Source organism: Sceloporus occidentalis, unplaced genomic scaffold (assembly GCF_023333645.1).
Source record: "Sceloporus occidentalis isolate IW3139 unplaced genomic scaffold, rSceOcc1.0.p SCAF_13, whole genome shotgun sequence".
Classification (NCBI taxonomy): domain Eukaryota; kingdom Metazoa; phylum Chordata; class Lepidosauria; order Squamata; family Phrynosomatidae; genus Sceloporus; species Sceloporus occidentalis.
Window position 1 is genome coordinate 327,155 of NW_028316993.1, and position 23,838 is coordinate 350,992.

The 23,838-nt window shown below is 42.3% G+C and overlaps 1 protein-coding gene across 1 annotated transcript in view; it reads right to left on the reverse strand.

Annotated features, from left to right (window-relative positions):
- The window catches only part of LOC149304458 (pleckstrin homology-like domain family B member 3), a 31,210-nt gene extending 11,131 nt beyond the window's left edge, over positions 1-20,079 (reverse strand). The window contains exons 1-5 of the mRNA XM_089478908.1: positions 20,011-20,079; positions 5,093-5,374; positions 3,683-3,823; positions 2,735-2,872; positions 538-666 (exon numbers count right to left, since the gene is read on the reverse strand). Coding sequence (XP_089335034.1) covers positions 538-666; positions 2,735-2,872; positions 3,683-3,823; positions 5,093-5,347 — 663 coding nt within the window. The 5' untranslated portion in view covers positions 5,348-5,374; positions 20,011-20,079. The remainder of the gene's footprint in view (positions 1-537; positions 667-2,734; positions 2,873-3,682; positions 3,824-5,092; positions 5,375-20,010) is intronic.
- Between the last annotated feature and the right edge of the window lie 3,759 nt (positions 20,080-23,838).

A 23,838-nucleotide genomic window follows, 5' to 3' on the forward strand; every position in this document is an offset into this window, starting at 1 on the left:
CTCTGTGTGTGCATCTTTTTAAAAAATGAATGTGTTTCCCACAGCTTGCCATCCCAAACTGTAGAGTCCTTTGGAGTTTTATCATGTGTTTCTATCCCCCAAAAGTTTTATCACATGCTCCACTCCCCCAAAGGTTTTACTACATGCTCTGGTCTCCCAAGAGCTTTACACATGTTCCAATCTTCCAAGAGTTTAACCGCATGTGCCAATCTCTGAAGAGTTTTACCAAATCTACCAGTCTTCCGGGAGTTTTACCACACACTCCAATCTCTCAAGACTTTTACCACATGCACCAGTCTCATAAGAATTTCACCATACGCTCCAAACCCCAAAAGGTTTGGCTACATGCTCCAGTCTTGATCTCCCAAGAGTACTCCATGCACCAGTGTCCTAAGGGTTTTACACATATTCCAATCTCCAGAGGGTTTTACTGCATACCCTAATCTCCTAAGGGTTATTATACACACGTACCAATCTCCCAGGACTTTTACCACACACACACCAATCTATCTTGGACTAGTTCTGCTGCTCACTCACCTCCTGTAGTTGCCTCTGCATCCGCTCCCGCATAGATTCAGGCTGACTGTCGAGGTGCATCTGAGATTCGGCATGTTGTCGCTGCAACTCTTCTACCTTGCGACGCTCCTCTTGCAGCCGTGCCTTCTCCTGCCCAAAATATAAGAGGGCAGGGTAGCGTCACTACATTCCCACAGGCGATATATATATATATATGTATAGACACTCATTCTATCCTCACCTACCAGGTTTCAGGACAGGGCACACCTTTGATCCTCACAGTGATAACTGCCTGGGAGGCCTAGTTCTCACTGATGTGGTAACTCCCATCTTGCATTTAACAAGTCACCTGGCAGCCTTAAGCAGAGGTTGAAATGGTTATTTTGGGGCAACAACTCCCTGACTTTCCCCAGCCAGTATTGGCCAAAGTTGGACTGGGGATTTTGCAAAGTGTAGTCCCAAAAAGTAAGTTTTCAACACAATGACCACAGGTGATCTACTCAGTGAGTTAGCAAGATGAATGAAGGATAGCGCAAAAAGAATAGTGCACTCTCTTTCGCCTCCACTGGTTGGTTGAGTTTTAATTAGGTTTAATGAGCCAACTAGGAGGCCAATAGTCTGCATTTTCATACTGAAAGAGAGCTCTACACTCAGCTAATAAACACACATTGCAGGCTAGTAATGTTTGTGGTGTATTTAGAAGACTGGGTGAACCTTTTGCAAGCTGTCTTTTGTTTAGAAAGTCAAACATCAGCAAAGAAGTGTGTTTTTAACCATTAATAAAATACATTCAATATACCTATGTGGCAGAGGAGATGTTTTACCAGACTGTAAGCGTCATGCAGTTAGGTAATAAAGCCTTTTGGAGCCCAATGTGCGTTTAAGCATGTACATGTTTGATTTTAGCTCTTCAGCTGCAGCTGCACTGCAGAAATAATGCAGTTTGTCACTGCTTTTACTGCCATAGCTCAGTGCTATGGAATCCTGGGATCTGAGTTTGTGGTGGTACCACAGTTCTCTGAGAGAAGACTCAATGTTTCACAAAACTACAAATCCCAGAAGTCCACGGCATTGAGCCATGGTAGTTAAAGCGGTGCCAAACTGCATTCTCTCTGCAGTGCAGATGCAGACTTTTGGCTTTTTCAAGCTGGTTTAACTTGTTTAAGTTTTTATCATGGTTAAACTCACACAGAGAGAGTCCACTTAGGTGCAACTAACTCCAGTGCCACCTAGTGACTAAACTATCCAATGAAACTATATGTATACTGTGCTGGCCAAATGGCTGTAATAAAGTTGTTGTTGTTGTTGTTATTATTATTATTATTAGTAGTAGTAGTAGTATACTGGGGGGAAATCCTCTCTTGCTGATAGTAGGCTCAACCTTTGGTCCAGCGTTCCTCACTCCTTTGTATTATTTATTTGGGAGAAGTCATTACTGCACTTATACTTATGACACTTCGCATCTCTACTCTAAATACTTTACTCTAAATAATTTAATTACATACTATTCTAAATACACCAATCTGAATATCTGAAAAGATGCGGTTCACAGGTCAGAGCAATGTAAACATCAAAAAATAGGAAACAAGGTCTCTAAATGATCAAAACACCAGCAGAAAACCAAGGTGGGAAGAACACAAACAGATAATGACAAAAGTGTTAATAGAACAGTGAGTAATAGTATAAGAAACTTAGTGGGTACAAAACGGAAAGCCTACAGTATAACAGAGTATTACAACTAAGGCAATATGTAAGCAAATGACAACTATATAAATAATGTTGTTGCCGTCATATGCCCACAAATTGCTTTTCATTTATGGTGACTCTAGGAATGAGAGACTTCCCAAATCCCCGATCATCATTCATCTCACTCAACTCACTTTCAAACTCAGGGCCATGGCTTCCTTGATCGCACAGACTTTTAACCCCACTGCACCCTAACAGGTTGCAACCAGGATAAGGGATGCAGGCGGGAATTAACCTGCTTAATTTGCATTTAATTCTGTCATCTGTACATCTTCCCACTTTCCTCAGAACTGACCTTTTACAATATTATACAATGGTGCCCTGCAGTGTTTCAAAGGTCAGTATAAAAATCAGAGAAAGGTGCATGCATTGCAACTGCAGCTGCATCCAGAGAAATCCGGCACAGACTCTAGACAAGAACTGCATCCTTTGAAAGCTGTTGACAAAACAGAGAGAGAGAGAAGCACCTCACCTTCTCCCACTCAGTGTGACACTTGCGCTCCGTCTCAGCAAGCCGCCTCTGCAGTTCCAGCAGCCGCTCTTCTTCCCGTCTCAGCTCTTGCCTCTCTTCTTTCAGTTCTCCTTCCACCAACGCACCTTCCAGGTCCATCTGCCACAGAAGGGAACCATGTTAGAAGAACTGGACCAGAACATCCCAGCAAGAGCATGGAAGTGATGGCTCAACCCAACCACCAGGAGGCAGAGGTGCAAACAGATGCAAACAGGGAGACACAGAAGATCCACTTCCAAGGTTTCCTGCTCAGACCACTTGAGAACACTCCCTGCGTTGTGAAGAGCACCCTAGATTTCCCATTTGGTGGAACCAGCAGGTTGTGTTCTCTCTATCTATCACCCTTCCCCATCTGCCTGGGTGCGGTGCTTTGACAAGACAGGTTTTACAGGTGCCGACAGTTCTGCAATGGAAACCCTCTTCCCTGTGACTAAGAGGTCATTCCGATGTCGTTTTTTTGTAGCAGAATGTTGTAAATAACCTCACTCATGCATTCCGGGTTAATATTCACACTATGGAACTGCATCTATGTTCATCAATATCAGTTCCATTGCTCACACATGCGAACACTCGAATAAACATGGAGTCAACAATCTAAATGTATTCGAAATGCATCCAAGGCATGCAAAAATTAATCCCAAAGTATCTCAGGTCTGTTCCCATCGGTTATTCACACTGCTGATTATATGAACATTTAAAAAAAACTCGGGGGGAACCTGGTATCGATTATCCCGAGTTAAGGGGTGTTTTGGCAGCCCCACAAAAAACTTAATAAAGTGCATTCAGAATGCATTTGGGATGCATTCTGGATGCATGTGAGCAACAGAGATTCAACCCAGAGTCATCCTGGGTTATTTTCACCATCTGAATAGGGTCTCAAGGTGGGGTACTGAAGAAGCCAAGGTGTACCTCAATATTCAGCTCCTTCTTCCGGTGATGCAGCTCCTTGATCCGATTTTCGAGAGCCACAATCTTATTCAGAACGCGGTGCGGCTGTTGCTGCTCTTCTTTCTTGCGACCCCCAGTCCTTCCAGGACATGGACTCCCACACTGGGAAGAGAAGGACGGTATGATTAGAACATACAAGTATCCTGGCTTGGCCATGTAAACCCACTGTGTGACTTTGAACAAGTCACACTCTCTCAACCTTAAAGGATGGCAATGCCAAACCCCCTCTTACGGAACTTGCTTACTGTTGCTGAATTAGCCCAAGTTGCCAAACTGACATGTGCTATAAAACACAAACTAACTGAAGATTATTATTTATTTGTTTATTTTTGAAAGATTGGAGACCATTGTTGGACTTTTTGAGCAATTAGACATCCAGTGATGCAATATTTTGTGGCTATAGCTACTAAATTTTTCCAAGTAGGGTTATCTGGTTGGAACTGTAATGGTAGAATAATAGATTTTGTCTTTCTTATGGCTTACCCTCCCCGGTATATTTTCCTTTTTTGAATATTTATGCTGTTAGTTGCAAATTAGATTGTTTGTGTTAAAATTAATAAAAAAGTTTTAAAAACATGCCTGGTGTGGAAAGGTCCTTCTCTGTGGCTTACAGACTCTGGAACTTCCTAGAGGAGTTAGGCCAGCATCTTCCTTCCTAATCCTTCATAGGCATGTAAAAATCTTTATATCTATCTATCTATCTATCTATCTATCTATCTATCTATCTATCATCTATTTATCTATCTCACAGCAGGCCTTTGAAGGTTGACTGCTCAGCTGGAAGGGTCTTTTAAAATATGGTGAACTGTTAGTTGGTTGTTTTCTCCTGAACAACCATGGCTTTCAATGACTGATGGTTTTTAATGTTGTGTGCCTTCAAGTCATTTCTGACTTATGGCGACCCTAAAGCAAACCTATCATGGGGTTTTCTTGTCAAGATTTGTTTAGAGGAGGCTTGCTGTTGCCTTTCCCTGAGGTTGAGAGTGTGTGACTTGCTCAAGGTCTCCCAGTGGGAATCAAACCCAGGTCTCCAGAGTCATGGTCCAACACTCAGACCACAATGTTATTGATAGTTTAACCGTATTTTTAGCTTTGGTGTGACATGGCTTTTTGTTTTGTTTTGCTTTGTTTTTTAGCTCTATCTGTTTTAACTTTTGTAAACCACCTTGAATCCCAGATTTGGGGAGAAGGTGGGATGATGATGATGGTGGTGGTAATAATAATAATAGTTTTATTATCATGTGGGGGCCATCTTCAGTCCCATTATCGATAGAAATAATGTGTGTGTGTGTGTGTGTGTGGTGTGTGAGTGTGGGTTTGGGCATGTAAGAAAAACATGAAATAAAAGTAAATCTTCAAAATGTCACTTACCCCATTCTTGGCACTGTCTATGCTACTGGCTTCATGGTCCTCTGTATAGTCATTGGAGTTGCCTCCCGGACTGGAATCATTTTCTGAAGAAAGGGAGTCCCCTTCCGTACTGGCTTGGGTTGGCGATCCCTCCTTTTCTGGGTATTGGTGGCACTTGGGCACATCCTCAAGATGATCCTTCTCCAATGTGGCTGGATAAGGGCACAGCTCCGACTGGCTCAGTACTCCCATGGCTTCTGTGTTCTGAAGCACCATTGCTCAAGAGCGCATGGTCCCTGCGTCCTACGGTTGTAAATAAAGAATGCCTGCTTTATTGTGATGCCCTGCTGAGTCAAGCCTTGCCCATAACCTCTTAAAGTTGCTAGCCAGCATTTTCCCCTATCTTGCTAAGAGGCTAATAAGCAGGGAGGCCTGTTATCCATTACCAAAAAGGAGGAAATGCATCATTAGAAAAATGCATATTATTTGCATATCATTTGCATATGATACTTGGTGTGCACGCATACTTGGAAACAATTACTGCAATTTTGACACCGCTTTCACTGCCATGGCTTAATGCTTTGGAATTCTGGGATCTGTAGTTTTATGATATGTTTAGCCTTTCTCTCTCAGAGAGCTCTGGTGCCACAACAAACTGAAATCCCAGGATTCCATTAAGATGGAACCATGACAGTTAAAATGCTGTCAAACTGCATTAATTCCACAGTGTGGCAGCAACCTGCAACCCAAATATATGGTGCCAGTGTTTTAATGCATCAATTGATAAAGGCATATGTGAAGTGTCCCAAACATTAGACGTACACCACAGCAAATATCATTATAGACTGAGTATTGTTTTCCTAGTTAGAAGACCAGCCCCGTTCATTTGCAACTCACTATCATAAGCGGAGATCTAGCCCTCTGGGGCTTTTTATGCTGAAGTCAGCATCCCACACTGTGTGAATCCCACAAATTCACACAGCATGGAGCACCCTGCTTTGTGTGTTTGTGTTTTAAGACACAGGACTGGTTATATCACTCTCAAGAGTCTAGCCTCCTGAGTAGGAACACTCTTTGAATATAGAAACATCTTGGTGAGAGACAGGTGGGAACTAGAATCACAAATTGCTCTACTAAATTCAAAACAAATCCCTCCGGTTCTGGGGTGTGATCTGGAGCCGGCAGCTACAAAGGGATGGGTAATACTCCCAGTGCGCACGCATGATATCTCTGATAACTTAATTTCCTGGGTTTATTTGAGAAATCCCTTTCTGTCTGTTTTCTTCTTCCCTGTTATCTCTAGAGATGGAGGTGGAGCTGAACAGAAGGGCTAGATAAGGCCCAAACATCCATCATCACGAAAGTCAAACATGTGTCTCGGTTTAAGGTTGCCAGACTGGAAACTGGAAAGGACCCCTGGATCTTTAGTAGCTGTTTAGCAAAGGCAGTTTCAGCAGATGTTCTTTGTCATAAAACCAGTTAATACTCAACATTACCTGAAATTCATTCATCTATAAAACAAACATTAAAGGTACAGGAGCCCTCTCCTGCGCTGTTATGGCATGGTCCACAATGACACAATCTCCTCTACCTAAGTGGACCTCTGTAACACACTTTAAGTGTTCAGGAGCTATTGCTGAAACAAACATTTGTTTGATGTGCCCTTCAGAGATCATGTATTGCTAGTTTTGTATCAAGTGTGCTGGCTTCCATTGCACCTGTGAGCTCAGTTCAGAGTGCTGGTTTTCACCTATGAAATACTAAATGCCTTGGAACCAAGATATCAGAAGGTTAGTCTCCTCCCGTTTTGCAACTGCAGCCCTGACTTAGGTCAGCTCCCTCTAAATAGTTTCAGCCATCAGTCCTTCAACCCTAGTTGGACGCCTGGAACTCTTTTAATGTTATCATCAGTGGAATCCTATGGGACAATTACATAATATATAGGATTGTACTTATGGTGCTGCATAATGGATTCTGGCCAGATCCCACCAAAACCATACTTACTGGGAAGAACCCTTTGGGTCGGGATTACTGATGATCCATTCCCTGGCTGACCAAAAAGCAGTTGCCTGATGTTCCTACCCTCTCCTGGGAGCAATATCTGGTGGAACAGGCAGAAAAAACCCCTTTGCACCAGACATTGCTCATGCAATAGGGTTGGAAACTCCTGGCAACTACTTCTCATTTGACAGAGGAATGGAGCCCCCTCAATCCCAGTGGCTACATAGGCCCTAAAGTAGTCATAAATACATAGCAGTTATGAACGAACAACCGTAGGTTGTGTAGTTGTAACTATCCAAAATGATTTTAGAATGATCATCCCCATCACCACTTTTTATTGACATGCTGCTTTTGTTCCCAAGCCTCAAGGCATATTTAATACAATATGGCTAAGACGTCATAAAGGTCAATATCCGAATGCAATTCAACTGTTAAACAATTTAAAACTTAATTTAAAAAAATAATACAGGACAGTTTAAATAACAGCTCCTGGCACTGCCACCAAGGAATATTAAGTGCTGCAGGCTACATTCAGAGCAAAGCAACAGCAAACCACCTGTGAGCATTCCTTGACTAAGAAAACCCAGTGAAATGTATGCGGTTGGCATAAGTCAACAGGTGACTTGAAGGCACATACACACAGAGAAAACACACCATTCAAGATCCCTTGTTTAAAAACATTTAAAAACAAAAGCCAGTCTTTTCAAAATGAGTTTAAAGCAGAGGTGGACAAAGTGCAGTCCTTGGGACTCCCAAAAGACCTCAGTAACCCCATCTAAAAAAAGGTTTTTCTAATGGAGGGGGACCAATTTGGGGGCAATCTTTTGCCCTAGAAGGAGTCAAAACAGCCTAAAATGCCACCCCCCCCAACCCTGCAAAGCTCCTCCAAACTTCCCAAAAACACCAAAAAGGAAAGGGAAAATGCCCCAAAATGGTAGCCAGAAAAGACATCATGTCTCTTATTTGTGAGGCTTGGTGGTTTCTTATATGAATGGCATACTCTATGCAACTGTGGCTGATGCTTCGTGCATCATGCTTGATGACATTACCAGGGTCTGCTTTTCATAACATCATCCGGACCCTTCTCCTGTGACATTTTAAAGGTCATCACTTTTTGCTGCATGAGGAAAATGACAAGATGGCACCCCTCTCCCATTTCATGTACACCAGTGTTGGTGATGTGATCTTCTCCTCCAGAAATGCAGCAAGTTAATTCGGGGATACAATGCAGGATACATTATGGGCCCTACATGCATCTGTCTCTGAAAGGAAAACAGCTGAAGATTCTAGAAGGAAAAAGCGGAAGTCTGCTATCTATGCATAAACAGCACCTAGTCCCATCTTAATGGTAGAGCTGGCATTTTTGATGCCACTTTATTACTCTCCCATTAAGCTTCCATAGTCTCTTGGAGTCTTAGTCGAACTCAGAAATCACTACACCGGGACACTCCAAAATCTGTCCAAACATTGTCAACTCTCGCTGTTCCACAATTCTGTCACCTGAGCCCCACACCTTTGGCACACGTCCTAACTAAACTAGTTGTGTTCCCACTGGGTTCCTTTTATGCACATTTTGACAAGACAAGACTAGCAAACAGTCTAATCTCATTTGATGTATAAGGGCACATTTATGCTACAAGCTTTAAGCCGGTGTGACAACCATTCTCCCTCCCCAGAGAATCTGGGAACTTTAGCGCAGTCCCCTTCTCAGGGAAGTCAAACATCTGTGGGTTGGACAGTTATGTGTGTCTTTCTCTGCAACATGAACACAGTGGCACATGCATGCACATGCACACTAAAGCGTCATAAAGCTCTCAACTGACTATTTCAAATATTTGCCACTGATAAAGTACACAGTATTGTGTTGTTTTTTAAGCATTACCTTTTTGTATAGTGGGCCCTTGGTATCCACTGGGATTTGGTTCCATGACCTCCACAGATACCAAAATATGTGGGTGCTCAAGTCCCATTATATGCAAAGGTGTAGTAAAATGGGGTCTCTTATTCAAAATGGCAAAACCAAGGTTTGCTTTTTCAAATTTATTTTTTTTAAATGTTGTCAAGCCATGGATGGTTGAATCTATGGATGCATAAATCGTGGATATGGAAGGCCAACTGTATTTTGAACTGTTAGCAACATACTGCAGGACAATATGTACATTTTCATAGTGTCAGATGAAAACCATTGCCTTGCACATGTTTAAATCAAGGGAGGATGCAGATCTATTCATAGATTAAGCAAATATAGTGCTTAGAAAGTGGAAAGGCACTTTCAGTAACATGTAACAGTGAGGGTAGCTTAATATTAGAGTATATGCTTTGCACATGGAAGTGCAAAGTCCCAGTTCAATTCTAGACATGCTCAGTGTGGCTCATGAAGGGAAGCACTTTTCTCTGTCTAGTTTCTTCATAGCTGCCTTTCCACGTCCTCCTATTCCTCTTTTGATTTCTTTAACTATTTCAATCTCTTCATCATCTGCTTTAAAGTTATATAAATAATCTGAGATCATTATTTGCACGGTGTGCCCTTGGTATCGGCTGGGGTTTTTTTCCAGGGCCCCCATGGATACCAGAATCCATGGATGTTTACATCCTATTATATCCAATGATATAGTAAAGTAATATCTGATATAAAATGGAAAAAAAATCAAGGTTTGCTTTTGGAATGTATATATTTATTTGAATATTTTCAAACCTTGGATGGCCGAATCCATGGATAAGGAATCCACGGATACAGAGGGCCAACTGTATTTTCTTAATGTTCAGCCATAAACCTGCTTTTGCACTTTCTTCCTTGACTTTCTTCACTAGTTTTTCTAAGTCACTGCTATTTTCTCCTAGTAATATGGTATCACCTCGATGTCTTAAATAGTTGATGTTTCTTCCTCCAGTTTCCATGCTTCTTTCCTTTTGAGTCTAATCTTGATTTATATATGATATGTTCAGCATACAATTTGTAGTTAGGGAGTGCCATTTAGGATCTTAGTGTTCTGGCCCCTTAACAAAGTGCAAATCCCAGGATTCCACAGGATGGAGTCACAACTGTTAAAGTGGAACCATAGTGCTATAATTGTGCAGTGTGAAAGGATCCCCTAATATGAGACAACTAAGCCATCCATGTTATGTGAAGTGCTAAAGTTCTTACACAATTGCAAACCTAATCATGACAGCAAGGTCTCCTTAACTGTCTGATAAGGATCAATAATGCTTCACTTCAGCAACCCACATGCTTGTTATTCCTTATCTCCCCATGCCCTGTTTCTCTCCACTTGAAATGCTTTTGCACTGGACAGAAATAACACCAAGGTCAACGTTTTCCACCAAACTGGGTAAAGTGCCAACCAAGGAACTGGAAGGGAAAATGCCAGGAGATTTGCTGAGACATTAATATGCATGTGTGTGTTTTGGATACTACAAACACACACAACAAGGAAAGGAGCCCTGATTTGCATGCTTTGTACATTTGTTAAGGAAATGGCCAAAGCTAAACTGGAAAATGTGTAGCTATCAAAGGCAACGAAGAAGAAATACAAAATAAGAACAAGAAAAGGAGAGAATTTTTACAACATAGCATCTTAAGACGAGTAATGTGGAATGGTCCTTAGGATTGTCTACTAGAGAGCTATAATTCAGGCAGGACATTAGTACTCTCTAGCAGAAAATTCAAAGTGCCCCATTAAAATACAATTTGCCACTAGGGAGCTCTACCTCTATAATTCAGGGAGGGTCCTAGTGTTCTCTAAATAAGGCACTAGATCCTATCTGATCTTGGAAGATCATCCTTGGTTAGTACTTGGACAAGAGACCACCAATGAATACTGGATGCTGTTGGCTATATATCAGAAGAAGCAATGGGCAAAACCACCTTTGAGTATTCCTTGCCTAAGAAGACCCTACGAAATTCATGGAGTCACCACAAGTAGACAGGTGACTTGAAGACACACGCATACATGCACTAACACAGCATTGTACATACACAACCAAACAATTGAATCCCAGCATTGCATAGGATCAAGCCATGGCAATGAAAGTGGAATCAAACTGCTGTAATTGTATCATTCATGTGCACCACTGTTGTCGTTGTCATTGTTGTTGTTGTTGTTGTGTGTCTTCAAGTCATTTCTGGCTGTTAGTATACCCTGCTTTACCCTGTACTATATTTGGGGTCTTCATATTTTCATATCTGGTGCCAGCATGTTCATAAGAGGTCGCCATGACCTTTGGAACACCTATGGTAGCCATAAGGTGACCCTATGAAGGGGTTTTCTTGGCATGTTTCTTCAGATGGGTTTGCCATTGCATCCTCTGAGGCTGAGAGAGTGTGACCTGCCCAAGGTCACCCAGTGGATTTCTGTGGATGAATGGGAGTTCGAATGCTTGTCTCCGGAGTCATAGTCCAACACTCAAACCACTACACTATGCTCGCTCTCTTAGATATACGACTATGGCCTAAATCTGGTTGCTAGCCCTCACTAGAGGAGATGCATTGAATCAATGGGATTTATCTATGGTTGACTCACCATTGATTGAATGTATCTGTGCTAGCTGGGACTTACCAACATGATGCCAGACTATACCTCCATCTGCAAGCATTAGCCCTTTCCCACACAAACGTATGTCCTAGTTTCTACTGCGTTGGAAGAAAGGTGTATCATTTTACATACATACACCCTTCTGTCATCTCTCTCACTCAGTACCTCACCCAGGAGAAGGTGGGGCTTGCCTCATTAAATCTTATGTATTTCCATAGGGAATAATGGAAAACAAACAGAGAAAGACAATTGGACTTGACAGATTGCATATTATTGAAAAGGCTCCAAGTAGGAGTCCTGATTCCTAGCTGAAGTGGCCATTTCCACATTGCCAAAATCAAATGATTTTTTTAAAGTGAATATCTGGATTTGCATATTCAGCTCTCTGTGTGTACAGACACAAACTTAGAAATAATTACACTTATATAAAATACAAGGGATCCCACCATAATGTGGGAACTGTGCCCAGGATCTCTTTCACCTCTGATGTGATGCCACTCAGCAGGATCAGGCCTGGTTAAGACTTGGCAGGGGAATCACAGAAGTGCATCTACATTGTAGAAATAATACAGTTTGACAGCACTTTAAGTGCTGTAACTCCATTCCACAGAATCCTGGTTGTAATAGGTTTTTCGCCTTCTCTGATGGTGCCTCACCAAACTTCAAATTCCAGGAGTCTGTAGGATGGAGCCATTGAAGTTAAAGGGGTGTCAAACTGCATTCTTTCTCCAGAACAAATGCATCCTGCCATGGCTCCAAACTACAGAATCAGCCTCCACAAGAAATGGAAATGTCACCCCTGTACTCATATTTGAAGAAAGGGAAGTCATTCTTCCCACTTATATTTATTCTACCAGACCAGAGTACAAAGTATGCAGAAAGTGATTTGTTTTGCCCCTAACCTCTGGCACTTTAAAAGAAATCATGGGTGATGAATCACACACTTTTTCTTTATGGATTATTCAGTCCTGAAATGCAAAAGGATCATTCAGCACCTTTGAGACTAACTGAGAGAAAGAAGTTGGAAGCATAGCCTTTCATAGATTTAAGTCTACTTCATCAGACTCAGTCCTTGAATGTATACCTGTATTGTTATGTATTATTTATATGCATTATGCTATTATTTCTTAGATTGTGCGCCATGGACAGGTTTACTTTATCCATTTTATTGTTTGTATGTACAGCGCTGTGTAAATCTACAGCACTATATAAATAATGCATAATAATAATACATATGAATTAAAAGAATTGTTCCCAATGCCTTCATTTATTTGGTGTGTGTGTGTGAAACATTTGTTGTTGTTGTTGTTGTTGTGTGCCTTCAAGTCATTTCCAACTTAAGGAGAGCCTAAATAAAGTCACCTTGAGTCCCATTTTGGGAGAAAGGTTTGACATAAAGAAATAAACAGAGTCACAGCACGCAATATCTCAAAAGATGCCTACAGAGTTGTGCTTCTTTACAAATGACACCTTCTGCCCATGTTAAGTAGAATCACAAACCTGGAAGTAGCCTCAAAAGTCATCTAGTCCAAGGGTTGGCAATAAGGACCCTCGAAATGTTTTGGACCTGTAACTTCCATCAGAGTCAACAGTGATAGCTGGTGAGAGTTAATAGGTCCAAAACCATATGAAAAAGACACAGTGGCCCAGCCAGCCTAGTCCATCATCCCACATCATCTATATCATTCATGAAACTTAGACATCCAAAGGAGAGAAGGAAAGTCCACCTCCATCTGAGGCCATCTCTCCCATGGCTGCACCTTAAAGGCAATGGAGGTGTAATGCCTCTCACTTAATATTTAACAGTCTCTGCTCATTCTTCTGCCCGATTAAATCGGAAATGCCTTTTACAGTGTTGGATGTAACTGACTATCCATCTCATTGTTGCACACCCAACTTTCTACCCATCCAGTCTGGTGCCACTGATGAAGTCCTTCATTTTGGCCATAGGAGATGCAGGTTCAAATCCTTATACTCCAAAAAAACAAACAAACCCACCTTAGTGGTCATCTGTATACAAGTCATTGCCTCTAACGTAACCTCCTGGGTATTAGTCAGAAAATGAGCAAAGGGTGTACTTTAATCCACCCTGAAACTTTAGGACAGACTAAAAAGAAATATGAAAGGGATGGACACAGTCCAGCCCAAGGGCTGGATGGGCCCCAAGATATTGTTATGGCCCTCATCCCCTCCAGATTCCCCGGACTGTGCTTTTCTGGCCAAAAAGAAAACAACTAGTAGTACTTAAAACATATCATGAGACAATGCATCCACACTGCAGAATTAAAGCATTTTAACTCCACTTAACTGCCATGGCTCTATGCTACAGATTTGTTGTTTGGTGAGGTACCACACCAAGATGAATCTCACACCAAACCCAGGATTCGGTAGGATAGACTCGTGACAGTTAAAGTGGTGTCAAATGGCTTTAATTCTGCAGTGTGGATACACCCAGTGTGACTCCATAGTAAAGACAATAATGCTCAGTAAAATGGAAGGCAGTGAGGGAAAGAGGAAGATCACATTACAGGTGGATAGTCTCCATCACGGAAACTGCCCTAAGTTTGCAAGACCTGAGCAGGGCTGTTGACAGCAGGTTTGGAGGTCTTTCACTCATAGGGTCACCTGAGTCCAAGACCATTTGACGGCAAACAACAACAACAATGTGGTAGTCCTGGAGAAGCAATTCATCTTTTAACTAGCTCCTTCTGCCCTGTTTAATATAAAAAATGACCCATTTTTCAAAACCAAAAGTGGACAATACTGGGTTTTTTTTAATGGATTTGTTGCCTTTTCCTACAGTTGGTGCAGCTCCCAGAGGGTCCTGAAGCAGAATGCAGTCCCAGATCCATCACTGCTTCATTGCTGCCCACCCTTGAAATAAATTTTCAGAGTGGACTTCCAGACAATTCTGGGCTTTTAAAAATGGATTTGTGCCCTTTGTTCACAGTCAATGCAGCCCTCAGAGGGTCCTGAAGCAGAAGTCAGTCCCTGGATCCATCACCGTCCGTCATCTGCCTTTGAAATAAATTCTAAATATCTTACATGGTGTGTGTGTTCTGGACAATCAAATGTCAAAGTGATGATCGATGAACTGTGATCAAATTGCTTTTTGAGTCCCCCCGTTTTAATATCACAATCTGCTGAGTTGTATCCTGAAATTATAATTTCAAGGGCCTTTTTGGAATCCCGGTCTGAGCTGCCTTGTGTCCTAGCTTCTGAGCAAATGCAAAATATGTCAGATGAAGCAATACTTCTCTGCCGCTATCCTTAATGTCCAATTGGGATAATTATGGCCTTCCATAAAGCAGCAGTGGAAGAAACGGCTAGCCTCGGCTATTTTCCAAACCAGTTGAGCAAGAAACAGAGAGAGAGAGAGAGAAAGGTACAAAACGATGACTGTAGTGACCTGGTACAAACATGCTGGAAAGATCGGAGTCTGGCTCCGCTCCAGCTTCACTTCCTTATGGTGAAATAGCAGTGACCTCTCTTCTCTCTGTGCACCGGCCAACAGTTCTTGTGCTTTTACCTTTCCAAACTTACCCTTCCCCCTACATGCCTACATACACAGAAGAGACCAGGATCTAGCATTTCTAGGAACTCCAACACTGAAAAGTCCCTTCTTTTCTTTTGGTTAAAAAAGGGGAAATAAATCCCTTTGGACTCTCCCTGCATAAAGGACATCACTTTCTCAAGCCCTGCAAAAGCCACCCTCTGAACTTCTCTCTCTTTTTGGAAACCACCCCATGAGGTTTCCAGACCACATAGCAATCCCAAACCTAGCATTTTTTTTTTTTTTTTTTTTTTTTTTTTAATAAATTTTATTGAACATTTAAAAAAAAGTTACAACTTCCCTTTATCCCCCCGCCCCACCTACCCCATTTGGACTTCTTTCAGACTACAAAATTCTACCGTACAGTTATTTCCACATAGTTGCTTAAAACTAACTCTTAATAATCTACTCCCTTTCTATATATTCATCCCTAGGATGCTTTTACCTTTAATTTATATTTGGAATGGATATAAGTTCAGATCCCCTGGCCGAATCTTTCCTTTTTGTAATAATTTAGCCAGTTCTGATCTTGCTCTTCTTCATATGCCCACTCTCTTATACTCTCCAATCCTGCCCTTCGCTCTGTAGATAATTTAACCAGGGGAACCAATCTTTATGAAACTCATCTAAGGTGTTTTTCCCCAACAGGGTTGTTAATTTGTCCATTTCATAGAGGTCCATAACTTTTAATTTCCAGTCTTCCAAGTTAGGGATATCTTCTACTTTCCATGATCTTGCAATCACTGATCTTGCTGCCACCGTCATATAAAAAATCACCTTTTCCTTCCCTTTTTCTTCTTTAGGATCCACCGTCATATTTAGAAGGTACATTAAGGGGTCTGGTTTCCCCTTGATATTTACCATTTTCTTAATTTCATTATGTATTTGCTTCCAAAATTTATTTATTTTGGGGCAATTCCACCAACAGTGGAGGTATGTTCCCGCTTGATCTTTACATTTCCAACAGGTGTTATTTTGTTTACCCATTTTGGACAGCTTATAAGGTGTTAAGTACCACCTCGTCAAAGACTTATATACCATTTCCTTAACTTCTACACTAGGTGTTATTTTCATTTTCCTTGTCCAAACATTCTCCCAACTCTCTAGGTTAATTGTTCTCTTCAAATCTCTTGCCCACTTAATCATATAATCCTTAATAATTTCCGTCTCTAATTCTGCACTCCTAATCAAATTATATAATCTCGAGATTCGTTTTCTTGGATCTATTATAATCTTCTCAAATTGTAACTCCGCTGCTCTTAATCCCTCCATTTTAGTATCCAGTAAAAACCTTTCCTTTAATTGCCTATAGGAAAACCAGTCGCATCTGTAGCCCTCCATCTCTAACTCATTTTGTGTTTTCATAATTCTCTTACCCCCCTTAGTTTTCGTTAACTCACCATATGTGATCCACCCATTCGTTTTGACTTCCAATCTATCATGAAATGCCTCATTAGGAGAAGTCCACATTGGCAGTGCAGGACACCATCTTTTTTTAAATTTAGCCCAAATTCTGTTCAGTGATTTCCTAATAATATGATCATTGAAATTCCTATCTATTTTAATTTTATCATATAATACATAACCATGTAACCTAGCATTTTAATGCTCCTTTTCATGATGATGGTGAAGGGGAAGTTTAGCTGGGCTATGTCTGCTTTTCGCCATTTCGCAGAGCTTGGGGGAAATGACTTTGGGCAATTCTAGCTTCCAGAATCCCCAGCAAACTTGGAACTGTGGATGAAAAAATATTCACTTTGCCAAATTTGATGATTTTGCCACTTCAGATCTCCCTCTCTCTCTGGCGTTTATCACACTGGGGTTGATTTCGGCATTAAAGAGAGCTTAAAGTGCATTTAAAGCATCGCGCAAATGAAGCGGAAATGGTGAGTAATCCCTTGAATGATTATCACACGCAATTGTGCAAATAAAGGGATGTCGGAAATGCATTGTCACTGAAATCCAGAAACTAAAGAAGATGCGCATTAATGCTTCTTTGTGACCACTTTAATGGCGGGTTTTGTGCAATGTCGTGTGAAATCGTTACATGTAATTATTTGTTTTTTCTGGGATCTCCTTCGTGTGATAAGCTCCTCTCTCTCTAATATCCTTTCTTTTCTTTTGGAAAGAGGTTAGCCGCAGCCCCAATGCAGAAATAATCTGGTTTGACACCACTTTAACTGCCACGGTTAAATGCGATGAAATTTTGGGAACTCTAGTTTTGTGAGCCATTTAGCCTTCTCTATCGGAGAGCTCTGGGGCCACAACAAACTACAATTCCCAGAATTTCATAGAATCATAGAATCATAGAATCGTAGAGTTGGAAGAGACCACTAGGGCCCTCATCCAGTCCAACCCCATTCTGCCATGCAGGAAATCCATATCAAAGCATCCCTGACAGATGGCCATCCAGCCTCTGTTTAAAGACCTCCAAGGAAGGAGACTCTATCACCCTCCGAGGGAGTGCATTCCACTGTCGAACTGCCCTTACTGTCAGGAAGTTCCTCCTAATGTTGAGGTGGAATCTCTTTTCCTGTAGCTTGCATCCATTGTTCCGGGTCCTGTTCTCTGGAGCAGCAGAAAACAAGCTTGCTCCCTCCTCAATATGACATCCTTTCAAATATTTAAACAGGGCTATCATATCACCTCTTAACCTTCTTTTCTCCAGGCTAAACATCCCCAGCTCCCTAAGTCGTTCTTCATAGGGCATGGTTTCCAGACCCTTCACCATTTTTGTCGCCCTCCTTTGGACACAGGGCTCCAGTTTCTCAATGTCCTTTTTGAATTGTGGCGCCCAGAACTGGACACAATATTCCAGGTGGGGCCTGACCAGAGCAGAATACGGTGGCACTATGACTTCTCTTGATCTAGACACTACACTTTTATTGTTGCAGCCTAAAATAGCATTGGCCTTTTTAGCTGCCGCATCACACTGTTGACTCATGTTCAACTTGTGGTCTACTTGGACTCCTAGATCCCTTTCACATGTACTTTCATTCAGCCAGGTGTCACCCATCCTATATCTGTGCATTTTATTTTTCCGCCCTAAGTGCAATACCTTACATTTCTCTGTGTTGAATTTCATTTTGTTAGCTTTGGCCCAGCTTTCTAGTCTATTCAGGTCATTTTGAATCTTGATCCTGTCCTCTGGGGTATTAGCTGTTCCCCCTAATTTGGTGTCATCTGCAAATTTGATAAGTGTGCTCCCAATTCTGTCATCCAGGTCATTGATAAAGATGTTGAATAGCACTGGGCCCAGGACAGAGCCCTGTGGGACCCCACTGGTCACTTCTCTCCAAGATGAAAAGGAGCCATTGTTGAGCACCCTTTGGGTTCGGCCGGTCAACCAATTACAGATCCATTTAACAGTTCCTTTGTCTAGCCCACATTTTACAAGCTTGTTTGCAAGAATGTCATGGGAAACCTTGTCAAAGGCCTTACTGAAATCAAGATATACTATATCCACAGCATTCCCTTCATCTACCAAGATGGTAATTTTGTCAAAGAAAGAGATCAGATTTGTCTGGCATGACTTGTTTCTCTGAAACCCATGTTGGCTTTTTGTGATGATGGCATTGCCTTCTAGATGTTCACAGACTCTCTGTTTAATGATCTGCTCCAGAATCTTTCCTAGTACTGAGCCATGGCAGTTAAAGCAGCATCAAACCGGATAATTTTTGCAAAGCGGATACAGCCTCCATCTTCATTCAGTCATTCTTTTCATAGCCAGATTCCAGGATGGAGGGGGTGTCCAAATCACAATGACCTCTAACCCCGCTCCCTTAACGCAGGACAGCAAAAAAATATATACAGTAATACAATTTTTAAAAAGTACCCATACTGCATCCACACTGCAGAAATAATCCAGTTTGACACCACTTTCACTGCCATGACTCAATTGAATGCTATGGAGTTTGGGGAATGTAGTTTGTTGTGGCACCAGAGCTCTTTGACAGAGAAGGCTAAATGGCTCACAAAACTAGAGTTCTCAGAATTTCATCGCACAGTTCACACTGGACAGTTAAAGTGGTGTCAAAGTGGATGGTTTCTGCAGTGCAAATGCAGCCCCAGTTTGGAGAAATTGACTCCAGTAATAGTAATAATAATAATAATAATAATACCATCTAATAATACCCTTGGTATCCTCCTCCTCCTCCTCCCACTAGGGATGACAACCTCACATTGAGAGCCCCATTATCCCCCAAACACCACCAAGATCATTTTCTCTAAAGCATTGTCTTGTTTCTTGGAAAGAGGTTGGCTGCATCTGAACTGCAGCTCCCATTATCCCCCAATTTCCCACCAAGATCATGCTTGTCTTTTCTTTTCCTTTGGGGGGGGGACTACAGATCCCAGAATCCACCCCCCACAAACAGGCAAGCCCAAAGTGGCTGAAATATAATTGCTTAGTCCAGAGACTGGGATAAAAGAAGGAAGGAAGGAAGGAAGGAAGGAAGGAAGGAAGGAAGGAAGGAAAAGAAAGAAAGAAAGAAAGAAAGAAAGAAAGAAAGAAAGAAAGTAAGTCTGATTTATCAATAAATGAGGAAGAGAAAAAAGAAGAAGGTTTTAAAGAGGTCACCATTCTCTGTCCTAATTTTGGGGGCTACAACTTCCAGAATCCCCCCCCCAGCCAACTCTGGATTCTGGGAACTGTAGTCCTATGAAAAGGAGCAGTTCCTTAAACTCAGCTTCTCAGGGTTTGGGAATCTGGTCTTCTGTGATGGACAGCTGCCACTCAAACAGTGGAGGGTCTATCCTGAAGATCGCAAGCTAGAAGACAGCCAAGCAAACGCACAAAAGACCCGCAAAGAGACACACACAAACGCACACTTGGTGGAATGGGTTTCTCCTACCTTCTCCTTCTGCCTTGGCTTGCAGTGTCAGCCTCCAGCAGCTCTGCTCCTGCCTCCCTGGCGTTCAAACAAGTTTTACAACCCTTGCTTTGGAAAAACACACACACACACAAAACACAACCTGTGACATCAGAGCCTGCCAAAGGTTGGCAAGGAGAGAGAAAACAGCCTGGAAAGGAATTAGCTCTGGTCAGCCCAGAACTCTGAAAAAGTGAAAGAGGAGAAAAGAGTTCCTTCTTTCTAGTGGTGACAATCTCTAAAGAATTGCTAGAAATAGGACAGAAGAATAAACTAAATCGCCGCCTCTCTCCTTATTCATAGAATCATAGAGCTGGAAAGAGATCGCAAGGGCCATTCCAATCCAACCCCATCCTTCCGTGCAGGAACTCACAATCAAAGGACCACCGACAGATGGCCATCTAACCTCTGTTTAAAGACCTCCAAAGAAGGAGACTCCACCATAATCTCCAAGGAAGTGTGTTCCACTGTCAAACAGCTCTTACTGCCAGGAAGTTCCTCCTAATGTTGAGCTGGAATCTCTTTTCCTGTAGCTTGCATCCATTGCTCCGTGTCCGAGTCTCTAGAGCAGCAGAAAACAAGCTTGCTCCATCCTCAGTGTGACACCCCTTCAAATACTTAAACAGGGGTATCACATTGCATGGGAAACACATGGATATAGGATGGAGGACACCTGGCTTAAGGAGACTACGTGTGAAAGGGATCTAGGAGTTCTAGTAGACCACAAGTTGAACATGAGTCAATGGTGCGATGAGGCAGCTAAAAAGGTCAATGCGATTCTAGGCTGCATCAATAAAAGTATAGTGTCTAGATCAAGGGAAGTAATAGTGCCACTCTATTCTGCCTTGGTCAGGCCTCACCTGGAATACTGTGTCTACTTCTGGGCACTACAATTCAAAAAGGATGTGGAGAAACTGGAGCGTGTCCAAAGGAGGGCAACTAAAATGGTGAAGGCCCTGGAAACCATGCCCTATGAGGAACGACTTAGGGAGCTGGGGATGTTTAGCCTGGGAAGGAGACATCTCTTAAACGTCTCTTTTCCAGGCAAAACGTACCCAGCTCCCTAAGTCTTTCCTCATAAGGCATGGTTTCCGGACCCTTCACCATTTTAGTCGCCCTCCTCCTCTATGGTTAAGGTCGCCCTATGGATTTCCTTGCCTGAGCAGGGATTCAAACCCTGGTCTCCCAGAATCCAGTCCAACACTGAAACTTTAGTGACTATCCAGTGTAAGGTTTCCAAGTGAAAGCAGAGCTGAAAAACTTAAGGGACCTTGGCTAGAGTTCAAGAAAAGTTCCTTTTTTGAACTACAGTCAGCAGAAGCTGTGGGTCTGAGTCTGCTTGCCCAGCTGGGGGATTCTGGAAGTTGCAATCCAACGATTTGGTCCAAGAAACTCAGCTTCATCTGGTAGTCTTGCATTGGGCTAGAACATCAATGGTCATATTGAGCCCATACAGACAGGCCAAAATAAAGCTGCTTCGGGTCACTTTGGAGGTATGCTGTTTAAATGATGCATGTGTCCTAAGAAGCCAGAAGCCATGCCAAAGCCATGCTCCAGTCCTAAGGACTCTTAGGACGCATGCATCATTTAAACAGCATGCCTCCAAAGTGACCTGAAGCAGCTTTATTTTGGCCTGTCCAAAATCCAATCTGGCAGAAAAGTGGCATATTAAATAAATAAATAAATAAATAAATAAATAAATAAATGGGAGAAAACATTCTCAAGGCCTTAGATCTCTATCTGTGTCTCAAAGTAGGCACACACAGTCACACACACACACAGAAAGACAGAATGTTTTTTCATTATATAACTCACTTCTGCCAGGAGCAAAATAGACTGAAATAATATTTGTTCTTTATAGATCTGGCACTAGGAAAGGGATGGGAGGGAGCTGAGATCAAGGGCAAGAGGGAAGGAGAGAAGATCTGGTTTCCTACACTTGTACTAGCCAGCTATGAGAGGGAGAGTGGGTTATACTGGTTAGAGCAAGCTGGGGATGGTGAAGTCCAGTATCTTCTCCTCAGCTTAGAAGAGAAGCAAACAAGTGAGCAGCCAAAAGGACAAAAGACAGAGAACTGGGCTCAACATCGCAGCATAAATTTAGGGTGCATCCCCACAAGAGGTAATTTTATATACAATATTTTAATAGTTTTGCGCATGAAACAAAGGTTGTGTACATGAAACCCTCAGAGAGCAAAGATCTCAAAGATCTCAGCCAGCCATGGGGATGATTTTGGAATATTTCAGAATTCTGAGTAAGGGAGACTCAACTTGTAATAACTTTGGCCATCTTTGACCACAACCTGAAGTTGCTTGGCTACATAGGTCCCCATTTTCATCTGTGAACTGTTGGCAGGTAAGTTGCAGCGGATGAGAAAATTGTTTGCTGGAGGGACCACCACAAATGGAACGGGAGTAAATGAACTAACAGTCTGGCTTGGATAAGGCTGCTTCCTCTATTTTATGCAAACCTGTCTGGATCAGCATATTTTTCTCTGGTACTTTCATGTTTAATTAAAGTGCATCTCTCAATAGGGCCTGCAGCTAAATCATAAAAGTGAAAACAGATCTGAGGGTTAAGTCTGGGCAGGCCCAGCCCTCATTGCTCCTATTATTTTATAGCTGGACATGAGCAAATGTCCAAGCAGACTGCTGTCCTGATGTTGCAGATGGATGCCCTGTGGCATAGGGATATAACCAAAGGAAGAGAGCAAGAGAACAGGACACCCCACCCTGTCTGCCTCCACCTGAACAATACCTGAACAACAGCCGCTCCCTGCTGTCACAACAAAGCATCACACCATTCAACAAACAAGCTGGTTGGGTTTGCAGAGAAGTGTGAGCTACCCAGGTGGATTCTCAGGTGGATCTTGGCAAAGCAAGATCAGAACTGTCACAGTTCCCTTGAATTATGACTCTGTGGCTTTCCCTCCCCACTTGAAATGGTGCTCCAGAGGCACCCTAGCAGGGTTCCCCTTATTCAGGCTTATCCCTTTGGATGAATCTACACTGTAGAAATAATGTAGTTTGACATCACTTTAAGTACTGCACCCCAACTCTGTTAGCCTTCTGTGCGCAAGAGTGCTGGTGCCTTACAAAACTACGAATCCTAGGATACTCTAGAATCGAGCCATGGCAGTTAAAGTTGTGTCAATTTGCATTACTTCTACTGTGACAAACTCCTTGAGACGCCTGGAGTTTCTCTTTCAGCTTTTCAGAATACTGCAGCTCATCTGGGCACTATTGGACAGGATCTTTCAGCATTTATTTGCTATGCCAGCAAGGGCTGGTGGCTAGTTTGTGGGACTACAGGAGATTAACTGAGACTGTCCCTGCCAAATCAGGGCAGTTGAAGGTTATGACATCGAGCAACAATGCAGTGGTCCCTTGGTATCCGCTGGGGTTTGGGTCCAGGATCCCCTGTGGATACCAAAACCTGTGGATGCTCATGTCTCATTAAATACAACGGCACAGTAAAATGGTGTCTCTTATATAAAATGGCAAAATCAAGGTTTGCTTTTTGGAATATTCAATATATATTGAATATTTTCAAGCCATGGATGGTTGAAGCTGCGGATAAGGAATCCGTGAAAACAGAAGGCCGACTGTACTTGTCCTCTTGTACCTTTAACTCCTTTCCTCATCACATCCAAAGCACAAGATATCTGATGGCTTTAGAACCACTGGGGACCAGAATTGGCACGGACACAAAAACAAGTGTGGAAAAAAGATAGGCAGATACACACCAGTTGTAGGCCAAGCGGTTTCCTTCCTGTTTCCGGCAACCACCCCAAAGCCCAGTGGCTTTCT